The 24,438-nt window shown below is 34.6% G+C and overlaps 1 protein-coding gene across 1 annotated transcript in view; it reads left to right on the plus strand.

The window, feature by feature from the left end:
• The window catches only part of ACSS3 (acyl-CoA synthetase short chain family member 3), a 174,444-nt gene that overhangs the window by 50,228 nt on the left and 99,778 nt on the right, over window positions 1–24,438 (plus strand). Inside the window, exons 3-7 of the mRNA XM_010383668.2 lie at window positions 1,892–2,080; window positions 6,058–6,192; window positions 9,743–9,883; window positions 18,470–18,550; window positions 18,627–18,722. Coding sequence (XP_010381970.1) covers window positions 1,892–2,080; window positions 6,058–6,192; window positions 9,743–9,883; window positions 18,470–18,550; window positions 18,627–18,722 — 642 coding nt within the window. The remainder of the gene's footprint in view (window positions 1–1,891; window positions 2,081–6,057; window positions 6,193–9,742; window positions 9,884–18,469; window positions 18,551–18,626; window positions 18,723–24,438) is intronic.

A 24,438-nucleotide genomic window follows, 5' to 3' on the forward strand; every position in this document is an offset into this window, starting at 1 on the left:
TTTTTGAATTCCATATAGAATTCAAGTTCATGATTTTTATTACTTTAGTGTATCTTTCTCATAACTTTCTGCTAGCATCTTTGAAGTTGCTGAAACATAGCACTCAATTATAGAGTTTGCAATATAAAGTAGAATAAAACACTAAAATAGTTTTTTTGTTTGTTTGTTTTGCTTTTACTTTATTTCACCAGAGACCTTAACCTTGACCACACCTTTCCCCATCTATACAGAGTAAGTGAATAAAGAGAAAAGAGAAAAATGGCCAGGATTCAGAATTCTTTAAACTTGTTCCGAAAGTAGGAGAGACAAAAATGAAAGGAACCATAAATAGCCATGTGGCCTAATTTCTTCTCCCAAGCCTCCTCTGTTCATTGTGTTGGGCAGTCACATTCCAAGTCAAGCCATGGTCCTTCTAATTACCCACCATGCCCATACAGGCCCTTTAGTCCCCTGACCTGATTGACAACTGTCTCGTCACTTGTTTCTTCTCCAGGCCCCTGGTTTCCTTGCTGTTCCTTGATTGCATCACATATGATCTCCTTTACCTCTTACATGTTTGTACTTCACTGATTTTCTCTTTGCCTAAAATAGTACACTCATAGATATCCACTTTTTTCCAACCTTCTACATATCTTACTAAACTTGTTGCTTTCTTAGTGAGGTCCCAGTGAGAATTGTATCCACTCCTTCCCCTGCACTCCAAATCCTCTTTACTCTGCTCTACTTCCCTCCCCCATATGAATGAAGATTTTTTACCATAATTGGTAATTTACTTATTTCTTGTGTTTATTGCTTATTGTGAGTATTTTCTCTGCTAAAGTATAAGTATTTGGAGGGTAGAGATTATTGTCTTATCTTGTTTACTTATCTGAAGTATCTGAAAACAGTATCTGACATACAATTGATACTTAATATATATCTATTAAGTAAAAGAATGTTGAGCTACTTATTCATTAAGGTCTGGGGGTGCTTCCCACAGCCCGCTATAATTGCCAATGAGAAGGATTCTTGAAAGAAATTTTATCATGTGTGGGCTTATGATCTGTTTTGTCTTTATTGCTAGAAAATACAAAAACATGTTACAGGGAAGAGACATTTATCTGTTGAGATCTCAAAAACACAGAAGCAAAAAAAAACTGTACATTTCATCCAAATACAGAGGGAAGTCAGTTTGTATAAATAATTAGTGTAAAAAAACTATAAAGGCATAGAAAGAGCAAAGAATATGAGGTCGGAAGACCTGTGATCGTGTCCTGTTACAGCATTTGCTAGTTCTCTGACCTTGGTTAGCTGTTTACCTTAGCTAATAGCTGTTTACTAGAGCTTATAAGTGCTGAACCTTATTACACCTTATCTTTAGGTGTAAATAATAATATAGTAGAATTTGTCTTATTTGCTTTATTAGTGTTTAATGATATGTTTTCTTTATTAATGTATACTTGTTTCCTTTAACAGTTACCCAACATCTATCTAAATTTGTAATTATTTTGTTTTTCTCTTCACCTGACAGATTCACCTTTTGCAATACATAGGCTCTACAGGGGCAATTCTGTGTCTTTCATTTATCAGTGTTGTGTTCCCAACTCTTACATACCATATTTGGTATATAATTTTGCCCAGTAAAAATGTTGTGACATGAATGGTTAAGCAATGTTAAGTCATAAAATTTATGTGACATAATAATGGTAAGTTGGTTTATAATCAATGATTATAATACAATTGTTATTACTACCACCATCTAAAGCATTATCATCATCATCAAACACGTGTTACTCAGGCTCCTTTAATCTACTGCCAAGTGGCTGATCATCTTCTAGTATTACTACCTTAAGTTAGAAGTTTAGTGAAATAATACAAAAAACACTTTACTGATCTAATGGTCTTGGCATAGGTCTCCAAGCTGGCTGGTGTCTTCGTCAAGCATGGAATCAAAAAAGGTGACACTGTCGTTATCTACATGCCCATGATCCCACAGGCAATGTATGCCATGCTGGCATGTGCAAGGATAGGTGCCATCCACAGTCTCATATTTGGAGGATTTGCTTCCAAAGAACTAAGCAGTCGCATTGATCATGTAAAGGTAAATGCTTTATTTTGGGAAATCATATTTATCTGTGGATGAATCATCTGAGAATGATCTATACCTGTTAGATCCTCCCTTCAAATAGGATGGTTGATATATACTTTTTCTAGAAATCATTATATTAAACATCAAAAAGACACCTACATGCATACATTTATTACAGCTTAATTTACAATTTCAAAGATTTGGAATCAACCTAAGTGATCACCAACTGAAGAGTGGATAAAGAAAATGTGAGATACACACATACACACACACACACACACACACACACCATGGAATACTTCTCAGCCATAAGAAAGAATAAAGTAATATCTTTTGTAGCAAATTGGATGGAACTGGAGACCATAACCCTAAGTGAAACAACTCAGGAACAGAAAACCAAATACTTCATGTTCTCACTGTTAAGTGGGAGCTAAGCTATGTGTATGCAAAGACGTATAGAGTGGTATAATGGACATTGGAAACCCAGAAAGGGGAAGAGTAGAAGGGGGATGAGGGATCAAAAACTACCTGTTGGATACAATGTACACTATTTGGGTGACAGGTACCCTAAAAGCCCAGACTTCAAGCTATTTAAATAAATACATAAATAAAATGTTTTTTATTTCACATACATCTGTTAATCACACATTTGTTTTAAAGTCAGTTCTATGTGAAAGACATCTTGCTGGGTGCCTTGGGGAATATAAACTATAAGAGAAGGTGTATGCTTTCCAACTTAGCTTGTCTTATATTTGGGTGTATAAGACATAGAAGAAAAGGACTAATTACTAATTTGTTCATTCAACATATATTTTATTAAGCTCCCATTTTGTTCCTGATGCTGTCTTTGCAACTGGATAATAAGTAATACTTATCAAATGGATGGGACATATAACTAGTTTTACAATCCATATACTTCCAGGAAGTGTATATGTTTCAATGGGGTACAAAAATAACAATTTAGTGAGTCTGTTGTGAAATATCATTGAGCTATTTAATCTAAAACAGCACAGTGTCTGGTATATAGTACGCATGTAAAAAATGTTAACTATTATTAATCTATGAATTTAGTGTAGGAGTTAGAAAAATTTTAACTGTAGTTGACCAGATAGTAAATATTTTAGGCAGTATGGATGACACGATCTCTATTGCACCTACTCACCTTTGCTGTTGTAGCACAAAAGCAGCCTTAGACAACACGTACACGATAGGTGTGTATTTGTCAATAATATTTTACAGAAACAGGCTTTGTGCTGGGTTTGGCTCACAACCATAGTTTGCAGACCCCTGATTTAGAAGAAGGAACATTTTCTTTCAGTCGGGGTGGCCAAAGAAAGCTTCCTGAAGGAGGTGAGATTCGAGTTAGATCTTGGCTAAGATGCAGCTAGTTGAAGAGAATGACATATTAGGATCCAAAAAGGCAGAAAAAGAATGTGAGTCAAGCAGTAGAGACAGGAAATGGTAAAATTCATTTGGAAGGACAGTAAGTAGACCAATATGACTAAAAGGTGAGAGACGGTGAGCTTGCAAAGGCGGGTTTTGTCTGAACTGGATTCTGTTAATGAGTAAAAGTTTTTGAACAGGCGAATGTCATGTTTGAAGCAATGTTAAGAAGAGGAAGGTCTTGCAGTATGTGAGTAGGAGTGAAGCTGGAAGCTGTAATAAAAACCTTTGATAGGTGGTCTGTTTGTAAAACAGTGGGCAATATGAAGGGGAAAAAGGACTCTGGGAAGATTCAGGAAGGAAGCTCTCTATCAGAGTAAGAGATGGTTGACCTTTAGAATTTTAGAAGCCCAAGATGAGGCATTCTTAACGGGAAGAGAGGTAATATATACTGAAGCCCCCCGAGTGCTAGGTATAGAGTGAGGCTTTGCATATCTCACTTTATTTTGTAATAGGTTAGTTATTAAAACAAGAAAGCTGATTTGTGAACAAACTATCTGGGTCCTTTTTATCGTGTTTTTTCTTCTTTTTAAACATGTTGAGTTAATGTCTATGAAGAAAATCTAGAGAAAAAATATCAGTCACTGACCTGCAAATGAAACTTTAAAAAATTTTGATAAGGTATAGGGAAATTACAATGTGTAAAAAAAATAAGAATTTACAAAAGTTATGGTATACCACTTAAGGAATTTTCATCCATCTCACACACACACACACACACACACACACACACACACACATGCACACACACACACACATACACACACCCCTAAGACTCCTTTGTTAAGGGGTTTCTGCAATAAATGCTTTTATAGACAAGGCAATTGGGCAGGTCAAATGTAAGGAGAGAAGATGGAGATAGAGATGTACATCTGAGATAGGTAAAATTAGTGTGTAGTTGAAATTAGGAATGATTTTGATGTCAGGATCTTCAGATAAATAGGCTAAAGAAAAAGTTTTATTTTTATAGAAGAAGATGGAAATGATATATTCTAACAAGTCAGTCTAGACTCAATAAAATCTCCAATAAGGCTGTTAATAGAAATGTGAAAGGAATTATTTTTTTCAGAGGAGAAGTCTAATTTTGACTTTATTAAATTATTCAAGCTTTGATATATTCTATATATGCTCCTAATCTGATATGTAGCTTGCTTTTGTTTATTCAGAATTCTAATTTTAAGGAATGCTATCTAGAGCTATTTTTGTGCGTATTACAGATATTAAAATGTGAATTATTTTCAAATGTCTGACTTTTAAAAATATAATAAAAGGAAACAAGACTTTTGCTTTTTTTTTTTTTTTCTGTTTTGTTTTAAGGCAACTTGATATGGTTGAAAGAGGTTCTACAACCAGACAGAACTGGCCTTCCTTCTGCCTTCGCCACTTATAACCTGGGGCAAACTATGTAATTGCACTGAGCCTCAGTTCCATGAATATTAAATTATATTCAAAAAGCAGACAATACTATATATGCATATATTTAGCACAGTATAAACCTTTCCTAGATGAAATGTATTAGAACTAGAAATCAGAATTCAGGAATACATTCAATACCTTGGGTCAATTATCTGCCTTCTGAATAATTTATTATCTGTCTCTTTTGCTTTGGATTTCTTGGTGAAGAAACAATATACTTAAAAATATGAGGACTTATTTTTCTGCAAATTAATGAGTTCCACAAATGTTTGCTGAAAGCTCATGACATGCCAAGCACTGTGCTAGGTATAGGAAACAAAAAAATAAATGGCATTCAAACTTGGTCTTATAGAGCTTACTGTGCAGTAGTAGAGATGTATGAACACTGACTATGGCTGAACATTTGAGGCATGTCCAGAATATACTGAAGAAGAGAGATTAACATAAGCTGTGGTTCCCAACAGGGATACATTTTGCCTACACCTGTGTTTGTCTTGAAGAATGACTTAGCAAATTGCCAGGTAAAGAGTACAAAGTGTATCTTAAGGACAGGGGCAGGTCTAGGCTTTGTGGGGCTTGAAACTTTAATCATTTGGGAGCCTTTTTAAGAAAATAATATAATGTAATATTTGGTGAACATGAATATGTATTTAGAATTAGAAAAAATATTACAAATTATTGGAGATTTGCGTCTTTTTCTGCTGCAGTCTCTTTAGGCATTTAGAAGAGAAATATCTAGAAAACCTGTGAAATGCTACTACAACCTCAGCAGCAGCCAGCTCTCACTGGGGCCTTTGCAAGTAAGGGGCCTCAAGATTTGCATTGTACTAGTTCATGGCAAATCCACCTGGCTTAATGAATTATTTGAAAGGGATTTATACATTTCATACATATGAGTCAAAAACATCATTGAGTATGCAGTTTTGAACAGGTAAATGAGATTTATGTAGAAGTGGTTAAGTCTATAACAATTACAAATGGTTTATTCGTTTTCGTACCATTCAGCAGAAAGCAGAATCATTCAGATATTTCTTTAGAAATGTTAAATTGCCAGTCTGCAACTAAAATATTGTGATTACCCTAATTAACATTGTTAAAGCTTTCTCTCCATTATTATTTTTTAATTATAGCCCAAGGTGGTTGTTACAGCATCATTTGGCATTGAACCTGGAAGGAGAGTAGAGTACGTACCACTTGTAGAAGAAGCGCTAAAAATAGGACAACACAAACCAGACAAAATTCTCATTTATAATCGTCCAAATATGGTAATCTGAATATTGAATTTGGTTCTTGCTTATGTTAATATGCTAAGAATGATTTTAATTTTTACCATTTAAAAGATACACTTGATTTATAAGCTATTAAGTATACTGCTGAATGTCATTGTTATTTCTAAAAAAATATGAATAAGACCTACTGACTTCATGAAAATCCAGCTTAAAACCAAAAGACTGAAACACAGAAACATGTGTGAGATTAATGAATTGGATTCTATGTATACTGCTATTGTTGTGTTTTTAATTAGCTCGGATTATATGAACAATAATAATAACAACAAACATGAATTGACTGCTTACCGTATGATTTTTAAGACATTCTACTAATGAATATATTTTGTAATCTTCCTGGTAACTCTATTAACTAGATGATAATATTATTACTATTTTAATAGAAGAGGACTCCAGTGAACACGGAGATAAAGTAACTTGCCCGGTTTGAAAGTTCCAGAGTCGAGATTTGAAAGTATGCACTCTGACTGTATGCTTAATCCCTCAGCTCTCCTGACTCTTGGAGTGGTGTGACTAATTTGAATGCAAAAATCTTCTTAAAATTTAGAAAAGTATTTAGGCCAGAAATAAAACTATGCTCAGGAAAACAAAACATGAATATTCTAAACATTATTCCGCGGTCCATGAAGGAAGGGAGAACAGTGTGATATACCAATGAATACAATTTACGGTACTTTTTCTGTAACTTTTAACTGATGATCACCTTATTTCTTCACCCAAGCAAATCTTTAGCTATTTATGATGACACCAACTTGGGTTTGTAGCAGATTAAGCCTTTTTTTTTTTTTTTTTTTTGCAAAAGTGAAATTGCAAGACTTAAAGAATCATGTGCAATTTGTAGAACTCTTGACAAGTTTTATTTGAAAATACTTAAATGACAAGATATGAGAACAGAGTGTTAAAAATACGTCATTTTGATTACCACCAAGCAATTCCCATTACCACATTAAATTCCTGTGTAAAGTTTTAGTAGTCTGTGATTCATGAACTGCTGCACTTAATGGTTTTAATGTTCTTATGATCTTGAGGAAGAATTTTAAGTTTCTTTCAGAAGACCTCAAGCACTTTTTTTAAAAAAGCTTCTTTGCTGTTTAAATCAGATAATGCAAAATCAGCAATATAGAAGGCCTTGGGTAAGAACAGTTTAGAGGAATGGCAGGAACACACACACAGTGTATGCATATGTGAGTATATGTGTGCTGTTCACATTAATACGTAGTTTGTACAGAACTTATGATGTACTAAGTTCTAGGCCCAATGCTAAGTACTTCCAAATATTTTTTTCTTATTTAATTCTAACAAACCAATGACATAGATGTTACTAGCCTTATTTTAGAGATAAAGAAACTGAGTAATGGAGAGGTCATAGCCCAAAGTCACGGCTAATAAGTGGCAGAACCAGGATTTAAACTCTAATTTAATGACTTGTAACCAACAAGATATATGATATTTATTTCACTATAAACACATTGCATATGGAGGATATCAATGTTCCTTATTCAGTTTTTTCTAATGCAAGTCTCTTCTCTTTTCTTCTTAATAGAGATTAACTGCCTGCTGCCCTCCAATAACTAGCTTACTTTCTCAGCTTCTCTCTTTTTCTGCAGGCCCTTTCCTCTATTGTGATATAGATGAGGGCTGTAGAAATCTCTTGTTCTTTCTAGTAGACCTGCTGTTTAGGCAGTAACTAAGCCCAGTGGAATGGCTTTGCTTTGAAGTTAGAGAGACACAAAGGCTCAGCGGTGTGTCTTATTAACCGGGATTGCATTTTTGTAAGAGGAGGTAAAAACTTGGTTACCACACCTAAGCTTCAGGCAAGCAATGATGGAATCAAAGGATATTGCACCCCTACACTCTCCCAATACTGCCTTTTAAGAATTATAAGAATTAGGAAAGACATATCTATAGAAGTAAATGCATATACGTGAAAATGTTTTGTTTTCTCTATTTGTCAGATCTCCTTTGCATGTACCTCTGTTTCTTAGCCTGAAGAATAACCATTTATTGAAGTCCTAATTTCATTAGAGGCCCATAAAAATTATCAACCCTGTAATTATTGTTGTGATCACTCAGTTGATGTTTTTATTTTGCAGTGTGATGATTTTTATAGATCTCTGTGTTGTCAAAAGTTTGATAGTTTGCAATTAGTTGCTTTTATCTATTGTATAAAAAGAAACGGAAACCTATGATTTGGTCATAATCAACTATTTTATTTATCTAAATGGCAGAGCCAGTACCTATCACAGTGGGGCTGGAGAAAGCAGTTTGGCCTGAAACTTCAACTTGATAAAGGGTCTTCAGATTCAGCTATAAATGTATTAGCTATAAATGTGTTTATTCATACAGGCATTATATTTATGATATTATCTTGGAGTATTAATTGGTAAATGTACCTATTTAAATATATGAACAGTTTTTTACCACCATGATTAATGTATTAGGCAACCTAGAAAATGGAAGTGTCTTTTCTAAATTTTTCAATCTTTGGGCTTATCTCAGGAATAACTTTAATGAAATGGTTACACACATCTCTAGATAGTAGATCTCATTAACTTTCACTGAGTGTTGTATAACTTTGCTTGTGCTTATGCTAACATGTTCGCCAATTATAAACTTCCTGATGTGTGATCTTGAGCTCAGCTAACATCTAAGAAAAAGCCAGACTTTTAATCGGCATTAACTCTACTTAAATAGCTGTAATTCCCCATCAGAGTAACTTTTCCATCAGCCACTTCCCTGCTTTTCACCCATCTGGCCATTTCATTGTCACTGTTTTTAAAGAAGTCTATTTAATTTCTTTAAAGATGTATCTGTTTAACTCATGACTCTATTATCACAAAGTTTACAACACAGAGCCTGGTTCTTGAAACAAAAAAAAGGAAAAAAATATTTCTCCCACAATAATGAATGATCTAGAAGGAGGAAAATTTGGATTGTATTTTGGATATATCACAGACTCTGACTAAATTTCAATACTGGATTTTAGTCTTCAAAAAGCAATAGTAGAATTCTTCCCTACTCCTGAAGAAGAATTAATATTTTCTTATTTGGAAAGGCAGCTGTGGTATTACTCCTAAAGGCCATTGTATGAAGATAAATTTATTAGCTTAGTTGACACATCATTGTAAAGATGATAAATGCGAAGTAAAAAAATAGGCTATGGAAAATAAAAATTAGTTTATAAAGTCATTAGTGCATCTATAAAAACATGAAACCTTGTTAATTAAGCTATGAGTATTGATGGAAACATTACTACATTATACTGAATGTCTGAAGGATATCTCTAGATTTAAATGAAACATGTTTTTTTGTCAGTTTAGTTGAAGTGAATATAAAACCTTTGGACTTTTTATAAACATTTATATTGAATTATGAACGAGCTTTTTAGTCATAAATCTGATGTTTAGTGCCATTATAGGCTTAGATTTTCAGTCAGATGCTCGGACTTACATAGATTTAGCTACTTTTTGTTCTCTTGATTTAATCTCCTTATTACAGTACATACTCTTATATTTTTCCTGTGTAGGAGGCGGTTCCTTTGGCTCCAGGTCGTGACCTTGACTGGGATGAAGAGATGGCAAAAGCCCAGTCACATGACTGTGTTCCTGTTCTTTCAGAACACCCACTGTACGTTCTTTACACATCTGGCACAACAGGGTTACCTAAGGTACTCACTCTCTTAGGGATAACTATCTATAGCAGCAGATTTACTTTGCACCAAGAATGTTTGATCACTGACTGGAAATGTTTGCAGACTTTACTTTGAAGTTTAGAGAGTTACTTCATTTCCTTTTATTTTTTTTCCTGTGCCCAGTCTGGAGTGCAGTGGCGTGATCTCACCTGACACAGTTACTTTATATCTTAAAGAGATTTTGTGCCTAGTGCTAAATATAAAAACATTTATTATTTAACTTCGAATATTTTGCTCTCATTTCTTCCAGAATTGTCTCAAATGCTAGAAATATACAATTGCTTTAGTAGATGTTTGATTGAATATCAGTTGGTTTAATAACATTATATAAAAATATATTTTAAATAAGATATTTTTATTCTTTTAAATTGAGGTATAAGTTTCATGCAGTATAGAATTGATTTTTTGATCTAGGGGAATTCAATTCTTTATTATGAATGTGATTTTGAGAATTGACCTATGCAGTTTGAACAGAGGCAATTTATCCAAAGTATTGAACTATTTGATTTACAGCATGGAAGACACTCAAGGATTTTTAAATCTGTTCACCATGAAACGTGTTTTTACAAAGCAAAGTTGAAAGCATCAATATTCATTTAATGTGTCAAATATCAACAAATACCACTTTTGCCTGGTATCTCCAAATAACACTGTTTCTTCATAGACCCTTATAAAGGATAACTGTATAATTTTCCTTACTCATCTTTCTTAGGTGGTTTAATATTCATTGAATTGTAGAATTTTAGTAGGAGAAAGGACTTTCGTAATCATTCTTATCCTTGAGGAGAGTGACTTCTTTATTACTGTTAGATTACTGTAGCATCAGTGTTCTGAAAACTTCATCTCTTAATCATCTTAAAATAGTGGTTCTATTTGATTAGTTAGCTTTTTAAAAGGAAATTTAAGATGTTCTATGTAAGCCTTGCTTGTGAAAAGGAACACTTTTTGTAGGGGAATATATTCTCTCTGAGGACACAGGTCATGTTTTGGTATATTTTGGTCTACCATTGTTCTTTGTATGTAGTTGGTGCTCAATAAATTTTTGTTGAAATCATACATAGATGCACACACATGAAGATATTTGTTTCATTGTAATATTGAAGCCTTATGATTTTGTTACAACTCGAGTGACTTGAAAAATATTTCTGCATATTGGAGATTGGAAGATTTATTTATTGAAGCATGCCAAATAATCTGCTGGACATAATTCTCAACCTCCACTTTTTCCAATTCTGCCTTGCACACTAGCCACCTGGAGTCCAACTGAACATTTGGCTATAAAATAAAAGGGAACTCAGAAAAGTTATGATCTAATATAAAAGTATCAACATGAGAGAAAACTCCTGACCCTGAAAACACAGTGTAACTTAATTTTAAAAAAATTAGTTTCTTAAAACCTGGAGAAATCTTATAAAAACATTTGTGCTACCTCAAGACTTTAAGTCACTGAAATTCACTGTGACCTGGAGTAGGATCTCATGGGATGGGCAGAAGAAAAGGTTTTCAGAAATTAAAAGCTGACTTGCCAGTGTAGTAGAAATAAAATAAAAGCAATACACAGAGTATTAGATTGAAAAGTGATTCCAAATAAGGAAGGACCCTAGCTACCCGCTCTGTCGCCCAGGCTGGCTCACTGCAAGTTCCACCTCCCAGGTTCATGCCATTTTCCTGCCTCAGCCTCTCGAGCAGCTGGGACTACCGGCACTCGCCACCATGCCCGGCTAATTTTTTGTATTTTTAGTAGAGATGGGGTTTCACTGTGTTAGCCAGGATGGTCATGATCTACTGACCTTGTGATACACCCACCTCGGCCTCCCAAAGTGCTGGGATTACAGGCGTGAGCCACTGCGCCTGGCGCAGGTTTTCTCTGAGAGGTTCTTTTCTGGATTGCTTTCAGTGCCTAAATGGAAGATCCTTTGATATTTCTATCATCTTCATTTTCCTCCTGATGTACCATCCTGAAGACAATCTATTTCAATAAATTTGAGAGGTCTTGAATTGTGTGGAGATTTCTGCACCCACATTGAATTTGACTCAATTTAATGTGTTTGTATGGAGTGCTCATCCTGTGCTAGAACAGATACAACTATGAGTAAAGTACAGTCCTTCTAGTCTAGTGGGATTGAACCAGGTATGAACACAGGCGATGCAAGATAGAAGGTGATCATTTAGTTGGGAAGATAGGTGACTACACACAGTGGAGACAAAGAGATTAGTTTTCAGGCTGTTTAATTAGTTTGGGAGTTTACATAGGACAGCCTACCTAATAGGGAGGAATCAGATTTGGTTCAAAGTTAGAAGTCTAAGACTTTGAATGTGAGAACATATGAGGGTGCTTTTGAATATTCATTGAAATAGAATCAGAAGGATGGTTTGAGGCTAGGGAAACTAAAAGTCTTTAACATGCTGAGCATGATGTGTCTTCAGGACATTTAACACGAAGATGCCCAGTCAAGAGTTGGTAGTGAGAGTCTCAGCCCAAGAGTTACACATATGCAGTTCGAGATAGACCCTTGTAGGTTATTGGGGTACAGGACTGGTGACTAAATTGTGTGAGTGAGTGGGCTTTGCAAAGTTAACACATACAGAATGGCAAAAGAAGGTAGTTACCTCTTTAGGTCTCTCTTCCCTCCAGTGGACTTTAGAATTGAAATTGTTTTAAATTTTACATAACCAACAGACTTTTATGGCACTTATTTTAACCTATCTTATACATATTTTATGGCACTTATTTTAACCTATCTTATACATATTCGTTTTTATTAATTTACTCTTTTAACAATGAATGTCCTCTGAGGTCTTAGAATATACATTTTCCTTTTTGAATCCACTGTAGCACTAACATTAAAATTTGACCCATGTAGAGCCTCAGAATATTTGTTGAATGATCTCTTACTTCTCTAGTAAGTCAGCTTCTTGGACACCTCCTTATTCATACCATTTTCATTTCATTTTTCATAGGTATAATCAGGATTAATAGTACCTAAAATCTTAATGTTGGAATCCACAGAATGTAAGTATAGGAAAAATAAACACACATGCATTAATGAAGCATTTAGATATAAATATGATGTCATCATATGGTTTGTTTCCTCAATTACTGATCTTCATGAGGAAAAATAATGTTGTGAGCTCATAAAAAAACTCTTCTGCCTAAAAATGCTTGTTTCTCAAATATAAAACACACACAAGGCAGTCTGTTCTTTGGTTAGAATTTGTAGATATATTTAGGGCATATTTGCATATCGGCATTTGCCAACCCTGGAGTTGTCAAATTGCTGTATGACATTTTAATCTGTTAGCTGCTGTAAATATTCCAGCAACCACATCTGAGCTTCTTTGCATACATTTCTGTTTTGTTGTGGGTTTCTATTCTGTTTGGTTTGGGTGCCTATCTTTGAGATAGTTCAAAGCACTACATAATAAAAGAATCCCTCATCTGGATGAGATGTCCTTTCAGGTATGGGAGATTTAGAGATCATAATATGCATCTTTTTCAGTTTGATATCATAAAGGGATTGTGATAATGAAAAAAAAAAAAGGAAGAAGAAAAGTTCAATGTCCAAAGAAAACAAGGGGAAAGAAATCAAAAGGAAAAGATTGAAAAGAAAGCATGACAAGAAAGTGGTAGATAAGACCTTTTGTCCTGATGTGGACTTACAAAATTTATGTAACTTTATTCCTGTTTAAGTGACTTAATACTATTTCCTGCCCTAGAAAAAAAAAAAAAGGAGAATGAAAGTCAAATAAAAAAGAGCAGTGACCTTTTTTGTTTAATCTGTGGTACGCTCTTGCAGTTAAAGTGCTGAACTGGTTGCACCTTTGCCCCTTAGCTCACAGTTGTTCAGATCGACAAAAAATTATACAACTGCCAAAATATCCTCCATGGACATAGCTTCAGAATCATCTGAAAACCTGTATCAAGGTATTTCATGTTTGATGAAATATCCCAAATGGAAACATTTTATGCCTTCTAAGAAGATTCAAGGTTCACTAAATTCTACAAGTGTCAAGGGTTTCTACTGAACCAAGAGTATTTGTTAACATAATTGTATTGTTCACATGGATTTATACACTCAACTGTTCATTCATTTAGACAGTCAACAAATGTATTAAATGCCTATTCTACCCCAGACACTGTGCTGAAGATACAAAGGTGTTGTGCTCAAAGTGGTGGAGAAGGCACAACACCAGGAGGGGATATCAGTTCTCTGATGAGATTTGCAGTTCCTGAGGGCTGTGAAAGAGGACCTGAAAGACATTTGACACAAATAATAGGATGGGTGAAAGTTCCCAGAAGAGGTGGTATTTTTGCAACGTCTTGAAATACTCCTGGTGAAGACGTTAGAGTTCATCAGGTTTAGAAAAGGGGTGGAGGCTTACTCTAGAAATAGGGGGTGCCATCTGCCAAACCATGACCAAAACAAGGTTTAGTGCTGATGTGTTAGATTTTTTAAACAATCAGAACAATTCATTTTTTTTCTCTGACACCTGCCATCATTTGGTGATGGGTTTCTTTTCTTTCCTTCAAGTAAAATTTATTTTCCCCCTCTATTGTTTCGTGTCAGGCTGAATTGATACACACACACACACACATACAAACACACACACAGATATATATACATACATATATGTAAGGATATAAATATGTACACATGCATGTATACATGCATATATTTACATGTGTATATGTGAAAAAATAGACATTTTACATATGTAAATATATATATATTTGCCTTGTATGATTCTTTATTACAAAATAAATGATAGAGGGACTTAATGTAGGAAATAGGAAGTTTTGTCATGTACTCTAAACTTTTCTATTCTCAGTATTTCGGGATGTGCCTCTCAGATATTCAAAGATCATTAAAAAAAAAAAAAAGCTTACATTTTTACAATGAAGAATCCCAAATTCTTAATCTTACCACACATTTCAGGCTTCCCTCCTCTTCTACAACACCTGTTGTTGCAATTGTATTTTTCTTTTTCAAGTTGTGGCAACCAAAACTGCAGACAACATTTATACTAACATGTTTTCTGTTTTACTTTAATGGCCCCATTTATGGCAGTCTTTGACTTTACTTGTCTTCAAAAGTAGCTCAGTAAGCTGGAAATTATAAAGAACTATCTGTGATAACTTTGTGGTACCATTTCTGAGAAACTAATATTCAGCCTTTACTTTTACTTGCACTGATTGAATTTTTTAAACACCATGAACATTACATTTGTGCCCCCATCCCAAAAGAGAGCACTTTCATATTGCTTCCAGTCCTATTTCTGAGATAGGATGCACTTTCATGTCTTTATTCAGGGCGCAGAGTGCTAGTCCCATCTGGATATTTTTCAAGTTCCCCAGACATCTTTAAGAATTGTGACTGATCCTACCAAAAGATCAGAACAGCATATTGGCAGGTTACAGGGTATTTATGAGAATATACTAGATCATCTAATGACTTTACTTTTAAGGTAGGTAGAATATAAATACATAGAGAGGCCGCGCGTGGTGCATCATGTCTGTAATCCCAGCACTTTGGGAAGCCGAGGAGGGCAGATCACAAGGTCCGGAGATCGAGACCATCCTGGCTAGCACAGTGAAACCCTGTCTCTACTAAAAAAATAAAAATAAAAATAAAAATTAGCTGAGCATGGTGGCATGCCTCTGTAGTCCCAGCTACTTGGGAGGCTGAGGCAGGAGAATCGCTTGAACCTGGGAGGCAGAGGTTGCAGTGAGCAAGATCACGCCATTGCACTCCAGCCTGGGTGACAGAGCAAGACTCCATCTCAAAGGGAAAAAAAAAAAAAAAAAAAAAAAACAAAAAAAATGTATAGAATGTAATAATAAATAATAGAGATTCAAAAGACTAAAATAAAGAAGGTTTGTGTTTTAGAGGTAAGCATTGGTGTTGAGTATTTTTGCTTCATATTGAGATCTACTGTAAAAGTGATATTTTTAGTTTCCAACAAAATTTGCTTAGTTATAGTATAATGATTTGTTTTCTGGAGCATAATTTATGTGTTTTCAGAGGCTGAATGGTGTTTCTCTTTTGTATTTTAATTATCATTACCTGGATAATGTGATTATAAACAGGAAACAAAAATGCTTTATCATCTTATTTTTGTCACAAATTAAAATTTATGCTAAAGAAATTCTCTTGAAATGTAACCTTTGTGTTTTTTGTGCTTTCAAACCTCTTATAAAAGGTGAACCTGGAGAATATGAAACTATGTGTTTCTTTAGTCTGCACCATATCAAATACCCAGAAATTTGAAACTGTATTATCTGAGCATTTGGGAGGCAAGACCAAATTGCAGATCTAGAGTCTAGATTAATAAATGGTAAAAAGATGCTTGATTAAAATTCGTATACTCATTCTTCAAAAAATAAAAGTAAGTGGGTATCAATGACTAATGAAAAACATAAATTATGGCTCTTCTCACTCCTTCAGCTTCATTTTAATTGTTTTAAATGAGAATCTTTGATGGCAACCTCTAATTATTTTGACATTTATGCCTTTTGACTGATAGGAGCACAGGGTAAAATGTAAAGCAATAATTGCTAGAACTAAGGAAATAATATTGTTAATGAGATATTAAATTTTAGCCTTTACAACTTCAAATGCTTTTTCATGCATGGTCTCATTTTTAAGTCTCTTTTTTTGGTCAGATGGGTTTAAGTATTCACTAATTTATAGACAAAGTGACATTGGTAAATGTGGTTTGAAGAAGTACTCATCTGAGAGGTAAATAGAAATCTGACAACTTATCCTTTACATTTATCTTTCAGGTTTTACAATTGAATTACTACTCAGTTATGTCTTCCCTCACCTTTTATTTCTTGTCATCATTTCTAGTCAACGCATCTTACCCTCTGTACCATATGGTCTAAACATTTCCCTAGTTATAATAATATTTAGAGTTACTGATAAAAATGAGTTCTAAATGCAGGGACATGTAAGATGGAGAGAAAATTTTAAAACATTTGTAAGTGAAATTGTTACTGATATTAAGTATCACCATCTGTCATAACACATGGAGAGCATATTATCTACAAAAAACTACTTTTTCTAGCCTGTAAAATGAAAGTTTTAATAAAGTGTTTGCAGTTTGATTAATATCAGATTCAATCAATCTGTTGAGCCATAGGAAAAGATCTTCTCAATAGAACAAACTAGCAAAGTGCATGGGAGATAGGATAGGATACAGTGGGAAAATAACTGTTTCGTTTGCATGGGAAAGTGCATGTGTAAAACCTACTGGCATGAGGCTTAGAATGTCTAATGTTCCCATGGAGATCAAGAGGGCCAGCTGCATGCTAACCATGTCATACAACCTAGAAAATAGCTCTCAAATACCAACAAAGTTGCATCTGATATTTGCTAAGAGACCAGATGTTGTTACTGCTGAATAAAATAATGTTCCACAGCATGATACCTATGTTTTATTAGTGGCACCTGAGGAGAGCAGCGATTTTAGTAACTAATGGAAAGTCAATTTCTGTTTCATTTTCCTGAGTTGTGTATGTGTGTTAAGGTGCAGAGCTATGCCAAAAAGCATAATTAATAGCACAGTTATTGATTAGATCCATGTTTGCCCTTTCATAAAAAACACTTTTTTGTTTTGCATAGAGCAGTTATAATTGTTGTGCTAAAAGATGCTTCAAAATACATGTGAGTGGAATATACCTTCTATCTCTCAGCAGGTGTTCACCTACTCATTCTGAGTATTCACTCGGTTATGTCTTACTGAGTCAATGACAATCAACGTTTTTTAAAACAATACATGAACTTAATTATTAAATTTACTATTAGTTCTTATTTATGGTGACATTTGTATCCAGTGTTCAAATATTAGTCTTGTATTGAGGTTGAATATGTTCCCAGTGTTGGGGAAAACTACTTGAAACTGATTTGTGAAAACTGTACTACAATGATATAACGATCCCTACTTTTGCCCAAAATGCAATATAAGACAAATCTTTTAATCTAAATTCAATTAACTGGAATTCATCCCTACGAGTTCTAGAGTTCATAATGAAAGAATTGCTCAGCTTTAAAGTGTGCTTGCATGATCCTCAGTGAAGCGTTGCAATGAGATTCCAGTTACATTATGACTTTGTTTCCTCTAAGCAGCTATTATTATTTAATCATCTTAAGAAACAGAGGTCCTTATGTTAGTCTGTATTTGAGGCATATAACTACATTTTACCTTTCTTCGCACTAATTTTTGTTCTGGAAATACGTCTGAAAATGTAGTGTTGATAATGTGTGGTGCTATTAGAAAAGTTTGTATTGCATGTAATTTTGTGAAATCATGTTTTCTTTAGAAGACTAATAATGTGAGAATGGATTCTAAAAATGGCACTAATGAGGACAATTATTTTGTGGTGACTATTAAAAGACCCAAAGAAATAATGATTCAAAGATAATTTTATAAAAGCCAAAGTTACTTATAGCTAATATATAAAATACTTTTGACCAGGAACTTTTAAAGTGGATGCTATGAAGATAGAGAGTGTTTTTACACATTGTTTATTGATTTTAACTTCACTTTTTCTCTCCTTAGGGTGTGGTTAGACCCACTGGGGGATACGCTGTCATGCTAAACTGGTCAATGTCTTCCATATATGGACTTCAACCTGGAGAGGTAATCATGGTTTTAAATTCACATTACATGACATTCTCTGAATAAAATATATACATTTTATTATCTTATTTTTTAGGTGTGGTGGGCAGCTTCTGACTTAGGCTGGGTTGTTGGACATTCCTATATCTGCTATGGACCTCTTCTCCATGGGAACGCAACAGTTTTATATGAGGTAATAAAGTAAAATTAATACCACATATAGATACTATTTATTTTATTAAAACTTTTCATGAAGCAGTCCTGAGTAGGATCAGAAAAATTGGGGTGGGGCAGGGGACATTATTATTATCTTCTTCCAGTTAAAAATATAATTTCAAAAGAGAAAGGGGTATGTAGGAAATATTAGCCAGTTATTTTAATTTTGTTGAACAGTCAGAATTAAATTCTGAAGAACATACAAAAACAAGCTTTATATCTATCCCTAGCAGATTTCTAGAAATTAGTGGCAAACTGGTACTGATTTTAGAGTCCTAGAAAATAGTTGTCACAAGGCAAGCAATGTAGATTCACCTTTTTTATTTTCATAGGATTCATGGATTTCCAAAGTCATGTTGTTTCAATTTTAAATAAATAACTTTCCTTGGTTTCCAATAAAGCTCTGTGTATAAGGCATAGGAATATAGACTGACCAGATTTATAGCTGAATAAATAACTGTTTAAAAATTCGATGACTATATCAGTGTCACCTAGGAAGAAGATTTCTTTGTGTGCAGAAAATTTCCTTTATATGCCTATTCCATTGACCTTTATCAATGTCTTGTATAAAGACTTAGAATACCATACCTATCAGATCTGTAGAAGATCGAAGTCTTGGAGGGATAACTAATATGGTAGTTTGCTAAATTATCTTTCAAAATGACCTTGGACTTTTGGGACAAATTTAACAAGATGGAAAAATATATAAATCTTTACAGTTTTATATTTAAATTAAAAAATACAGAAATGAAATAGGGAAAACTTGGGTTGGTGTAGTTTATGTAGTCAAATCTCTGGGTATTATAGCATCCATAACTTAAACATAAGCTGTTGGTAGGACTGTTTTTAAAAATTATTCACCATGTGCAATGATATAATCTTACTTTACTCTTCCACATTTGAAAATTTGTATTCAGTTTAACCAAAAAAATCACTGAATTACTAGAAAGCATCTGAAAGCCTGGGCGTGGTGGCTCATGCCTGTAATCCCAGCATTTTGGGAGGCCGAGGCGGGCAGATCACAAGGTCAGGAGATCGAGACCATACTGACTAACACGGTGAAACTCCGTCTCTACTAAAAATACAAAAAATAAAAAATTAACCGGGTGTGGCGGTAGGCGCCTGTAATCCCAGCTACTCCGGAGACTGAGGCAGGAGAATGGCTTGAACCCGGGAGGCGGAACTTGCAGTGAGCCGAGATTGCACCACTGCACTCCAGCCTGGGCATCAGAGCGAGACTCTACCTCAAAAAAAAAAAAAAAAAAAAGCAAGGATCTGAAATAACGGAGTAGCATGAAAATAATGTATACAAGAAAGAGGTGGGCTGGGCATATTGGCTTACGCCCATAATCCCAGCACTTTGGGAGGCCAAGGCAAGTGGATCACTTGAGGTCAGGAGTTCGAGAGCAGCCTGCCAAATATGGTGAAGCCCGGTCTCTACTAAAAATGCAAAAATTAGCCGGACATGGTGGTGCATGTCTGTAATCCCAGCTACTCAGGAGGCTGAGGCAGGAGAATCACTTGAACCTGGAAGGCGGAGGTTGCAGTGAGCAGAGATTGCACCACTGCACTCCAGTCTGGGTGACAGAGTGAGATTCCATCTCAAAAAAAAAAAAAAAGAAGGAATTAGGAATGACTAGTCTGACAAATAATACACTTAATGTGCAGATACTATAATAATATTTTGATGTTTAAAAAGTTGCTACATATAAATTATGCAGTCTTGTAATGCAGAGTTACAGAGGGTTATATTTTGGGAATAATCAGAGACAAATTTAAATGCTTGGCAGTAGAACAAATGGACAACTTCTCAAATACAAGGCTCTCTTTCACATAAGTGTTCTGTCAATACCAGACAAAGATTGTGAAGTAAAGGGAATTTCATATGTGGGGTGTGGAGAATAGTATTAAATGATTTCAAGTTAATTTGCAGTCTTAAATTTCTGCAAGTCAATGAATTTGAAAACATGAGAGGCTATTCTCAATCTTTCTGGAATACTCCAGGCCTCATATCACTTAAAGACCATTTGTGTTCTTTCATTTTTAACTGGCTGGTTTTCTGTCTCTGAATGCTAAGAAATATTAAGGTTGACTTTGACACAAGTATTAAACCATCATATACTACTCTACACTTTTGTATCATGCTTTTATATCTTGCAGACTTGATATGCTTTTGGGAATTCATATACTACTCTATGTCTTTTGTATAGTGCTTTTATATCTTGGGTACAGAATATGCATTTAGGTATTTGTAATAATTAAAACAAAACAATCTTGACAAATCATTTCTTACCATTGTCTTTGTAATATAATTTTTTAATTAAAATCATTTCTCTTGAAGTAAACAAATTAAACCTCTATACTGAAATATTTATATTGAATTGTGGCATTGCTTACATAAATATGACAAAGCCAAAGATGCTAACATATTTGTGGTTGTAACTATTAAGCTGCTTTAGAATTGAGATACATACATGTTTTGCACTATTTACCATGGGCTTTTATTGTTTCTCAATTTTATTTAAAACATGATATTAACACTGTGATGGAGGGTTGTTTGTTTGTCTCTATGTTGGAATGATTTGGTCAAGTAGAGTGTAGATGCTCTATAAATATTTGTTGTGTGAATGATTGACTGAAGTAAGCTACAATTTAAAACCTTTTCTCTGCACTCTGGCTTGTTTTCTACAACTTATAAATTTCTTTAACTTTCTCTGATCATAAAACCAAGTCTTTCAGACCTTTGCCTACTTCTAGCTATGCCATCAAGTTTTTTCTTTTTTCAGATCTTTCCTTTTATTTATTTAACAAACATTTGCATAACACTTATTATATGTCAGGCAATACACTATATTATTTTTTTTTTCTTTTTTTTAATTATACTTTAAGTTCTAGGGTACATGTGCATAACGTGCAGGTTTGTTACATATGTATACATATGCCATGATGGTGTGCTGCACCCTTTAACTAGTCATTTACATTAGATATATCTCCTAATGCTATCCCTACCCCCTACCTCCGACCCCATGACAGGCCCCGGTGTGTGATGTTCCCCTTCCTGTGTCCAAATGTTCTCATTGTTCAATTCCCACCTATGAGTGAGAACATGCAGTGTTTGGTTTTCTGTCCTTGTGATAGTTTGCTGAGAACGATGGTTTCCAGCTTCATCCATGTCCCTACAAAGGACGTGAATTCATCCTTTTTTACGGCTGCACTAGCTATGCCATCTTTATTTTCTTCTCCACTAAGTTGCTTGAAAAAATATCCTGCCCACATTCCTGAACCTCGTGTTCTTTCAGTCACTCCTCATCTCACTGTAGTCTGATTTATGCTCACTTCATTTCATAGAAACTGCGGCAGAAGGGGTCACCAGTGACTTCATAAGTGACAAAGTCAAAGGGCCTTCTTTAATCTGATTTTATTTTTTCTCTTACTAGAGTTCAGCCCTGCTGACCATTCCTTTAGGTGATCCTTTCCTCTCTGTTGAGCTCCATGCTCCTTTGCTAATGTTCATGTTGTTTCTTTTATCTGGTATTACTTTCCTCTTTTCCTTTCTTGGTTAACTCCTACTCTCCTTGTAGACTCTGCTTAGATGTTACCATGTCTTGAAAGTTTCCTCTCGTGATCTTGGGCTGTGTGCAGTGCCTCTTTCTGTGGTCCTGTTGCTTTCGAGCTTATGTCTGTCACTGAGCTGGCCACAATGTACGGGAATGATATGTTTATATCTAGAAGAGGCTATCATCTAGAAGAGGATAAAAGCCAGCTTCACAGCACAGTGCATAGCACACACTACACAATTAACAAATACTTGTGGAACTAAATTAAACTCTACTCCTCATTTTCTTCCTTCCATCCTGACAGCTTGTTCTTCTTTTCTTCTCTTTGTTTCTTTCACTTTGGTCCTAAACATTAGAGTTTAGCAGGATCATAGTCTTTGCTCTATTTTCTTACTCTGCTTCCGTTTCCTGGATAATCTCCAAGCAGTTATATTTGAAGATCATTAATTAAATCATGGCTCCTAAATCCCCTTTTTATATCTGGCTTTCCTGCTGAGTACTAACCTATTGCTAGACATCTCTGAATAGTCTGTACACACCTTATGCTCAAGATGACATGAACTGAGTTCTGTATCTCCACCCCACCCTGCAAACCATATTTCCTTCAGTGCACTCTGTGTTTCTGGTAATGTTACCTCCATTCATGCAGTAATGAATTGAGAATCTGTGAATGATTCTTAAGTTCATTTTCCTTGCATCTCACACTCTACTGGTCATTACATTTTGTTGAATCTAGTTATTTAGTACGTATCAAAGTGTTATCTTTTTTCCATGCCTCTTGACATGTATTCAAGGCTGATATTCAGCTCATGCACAAATATGTCATGTTGACTGATGTCCATTCTGCATTTTGGCTTCTGATATGATTTGTGCCTATGCATTCCAGTTACATATTTCAGGTTATCATTAGATACACTCCCCTCTTAATATTGATAAAACAACAGATAGAAAATCAGTGAAGATGTAGAAAAACTTGACATCATCAACCAACAAGACTTAATTGACATTTATAGAACACTATTCTCGACAGCAGCAGAATACACATTCTTTTTAAATGCCCACAGAATAATTACCAAGATAAACCAAAACCTGGGCCACAAAGCAAACTTCAACTAATTTAAAAATATTTGAAGTCATGCAAAGTCTATTTTAAGACCACAGTATTTTCAAACTAAAAATTACAAAGAGTTAACAGGAAAATCCCCAAACAATTGGAATCTAATCAATATACGTCTTAATAATCCATGGGTCAAATAGGAAATATCCAGGAACACACACACACACACACACACACACACACACACACACACACGTCTGTGTATATATCTCAAACTGATTGAAAAAGAAAGTACATTATATAAAATGTCAGAGGACACAACTAAAGCAGTTCTGAGAGGGAAATTTATAGCACTGAATGGATATATTAGAAAAGAGGAAAACTCTCAAATCAAGAATATAAGCTCCTATCTCAAGATGCTAGGAAAAGAAGAACAAAATATACCTAAAACCAGGAAGGAATAATAAAGGTAAGAGCAGGAATCAATAACATTGAAAACATAAAAACATAGACAATTAATGAAACAAAAAACTAGTTCTTTGAAAAGATAAATAAAATGGAAAAACCTCTATAAGCTTGGCAAAGAAAAGAGAGAGAAAATACAAATTACCAGTACCACACATGAAACAGGAGGTACCACTAACGACCTGCAGACATCAAAAGAATAATAAGGGAATACTATGAGAAACTCAACACACATAAATTTGACAACTTAGATGAAGACGAAATGGACTAATTCCTCAAAAACCATAAACTCACCAAATGAGAAATAAATTACTAGAATAGCCTTATTACTATTAAGAAAATCCAATATGTAATTAAATAGAGTCCCAATAAGAAATCTTCAGACACTGATGGTTTTACTGGAAAATTCTACCAATGTTTAAAATAGAAGAGGAGGCGGGGGTGTTTGGTATTTCTGTACCCCATGTGCCATCTACCAATGTTTAAAGGAGAATCAACACCATTTCTGCACAATATCTTTCAGAAAATAGAAGAGGAGGAAACACTCTCTTAAGCATTTAATGAAGCTTGTATTGCCCTAATAACAAGTCAAAGGCAAAAAAAAAAAAAAAAAA

This window comes from Rhinopithecus roxellana, chromosome 10, assembly GCF_007565055.1.
Source record: "Rhinopithecus roxellana isolate Shanxi Qingling chromosome 10, ASM756505v1, whole genome shotgun sequence".
In the NCBI taxonomy this organism is placed as follows: Eukaryota; Metazoa; Chordata; class Mammalia; order Primates; family Cercopithecidae; genus Rhinopithecus; species Rhinopithecus roxellana.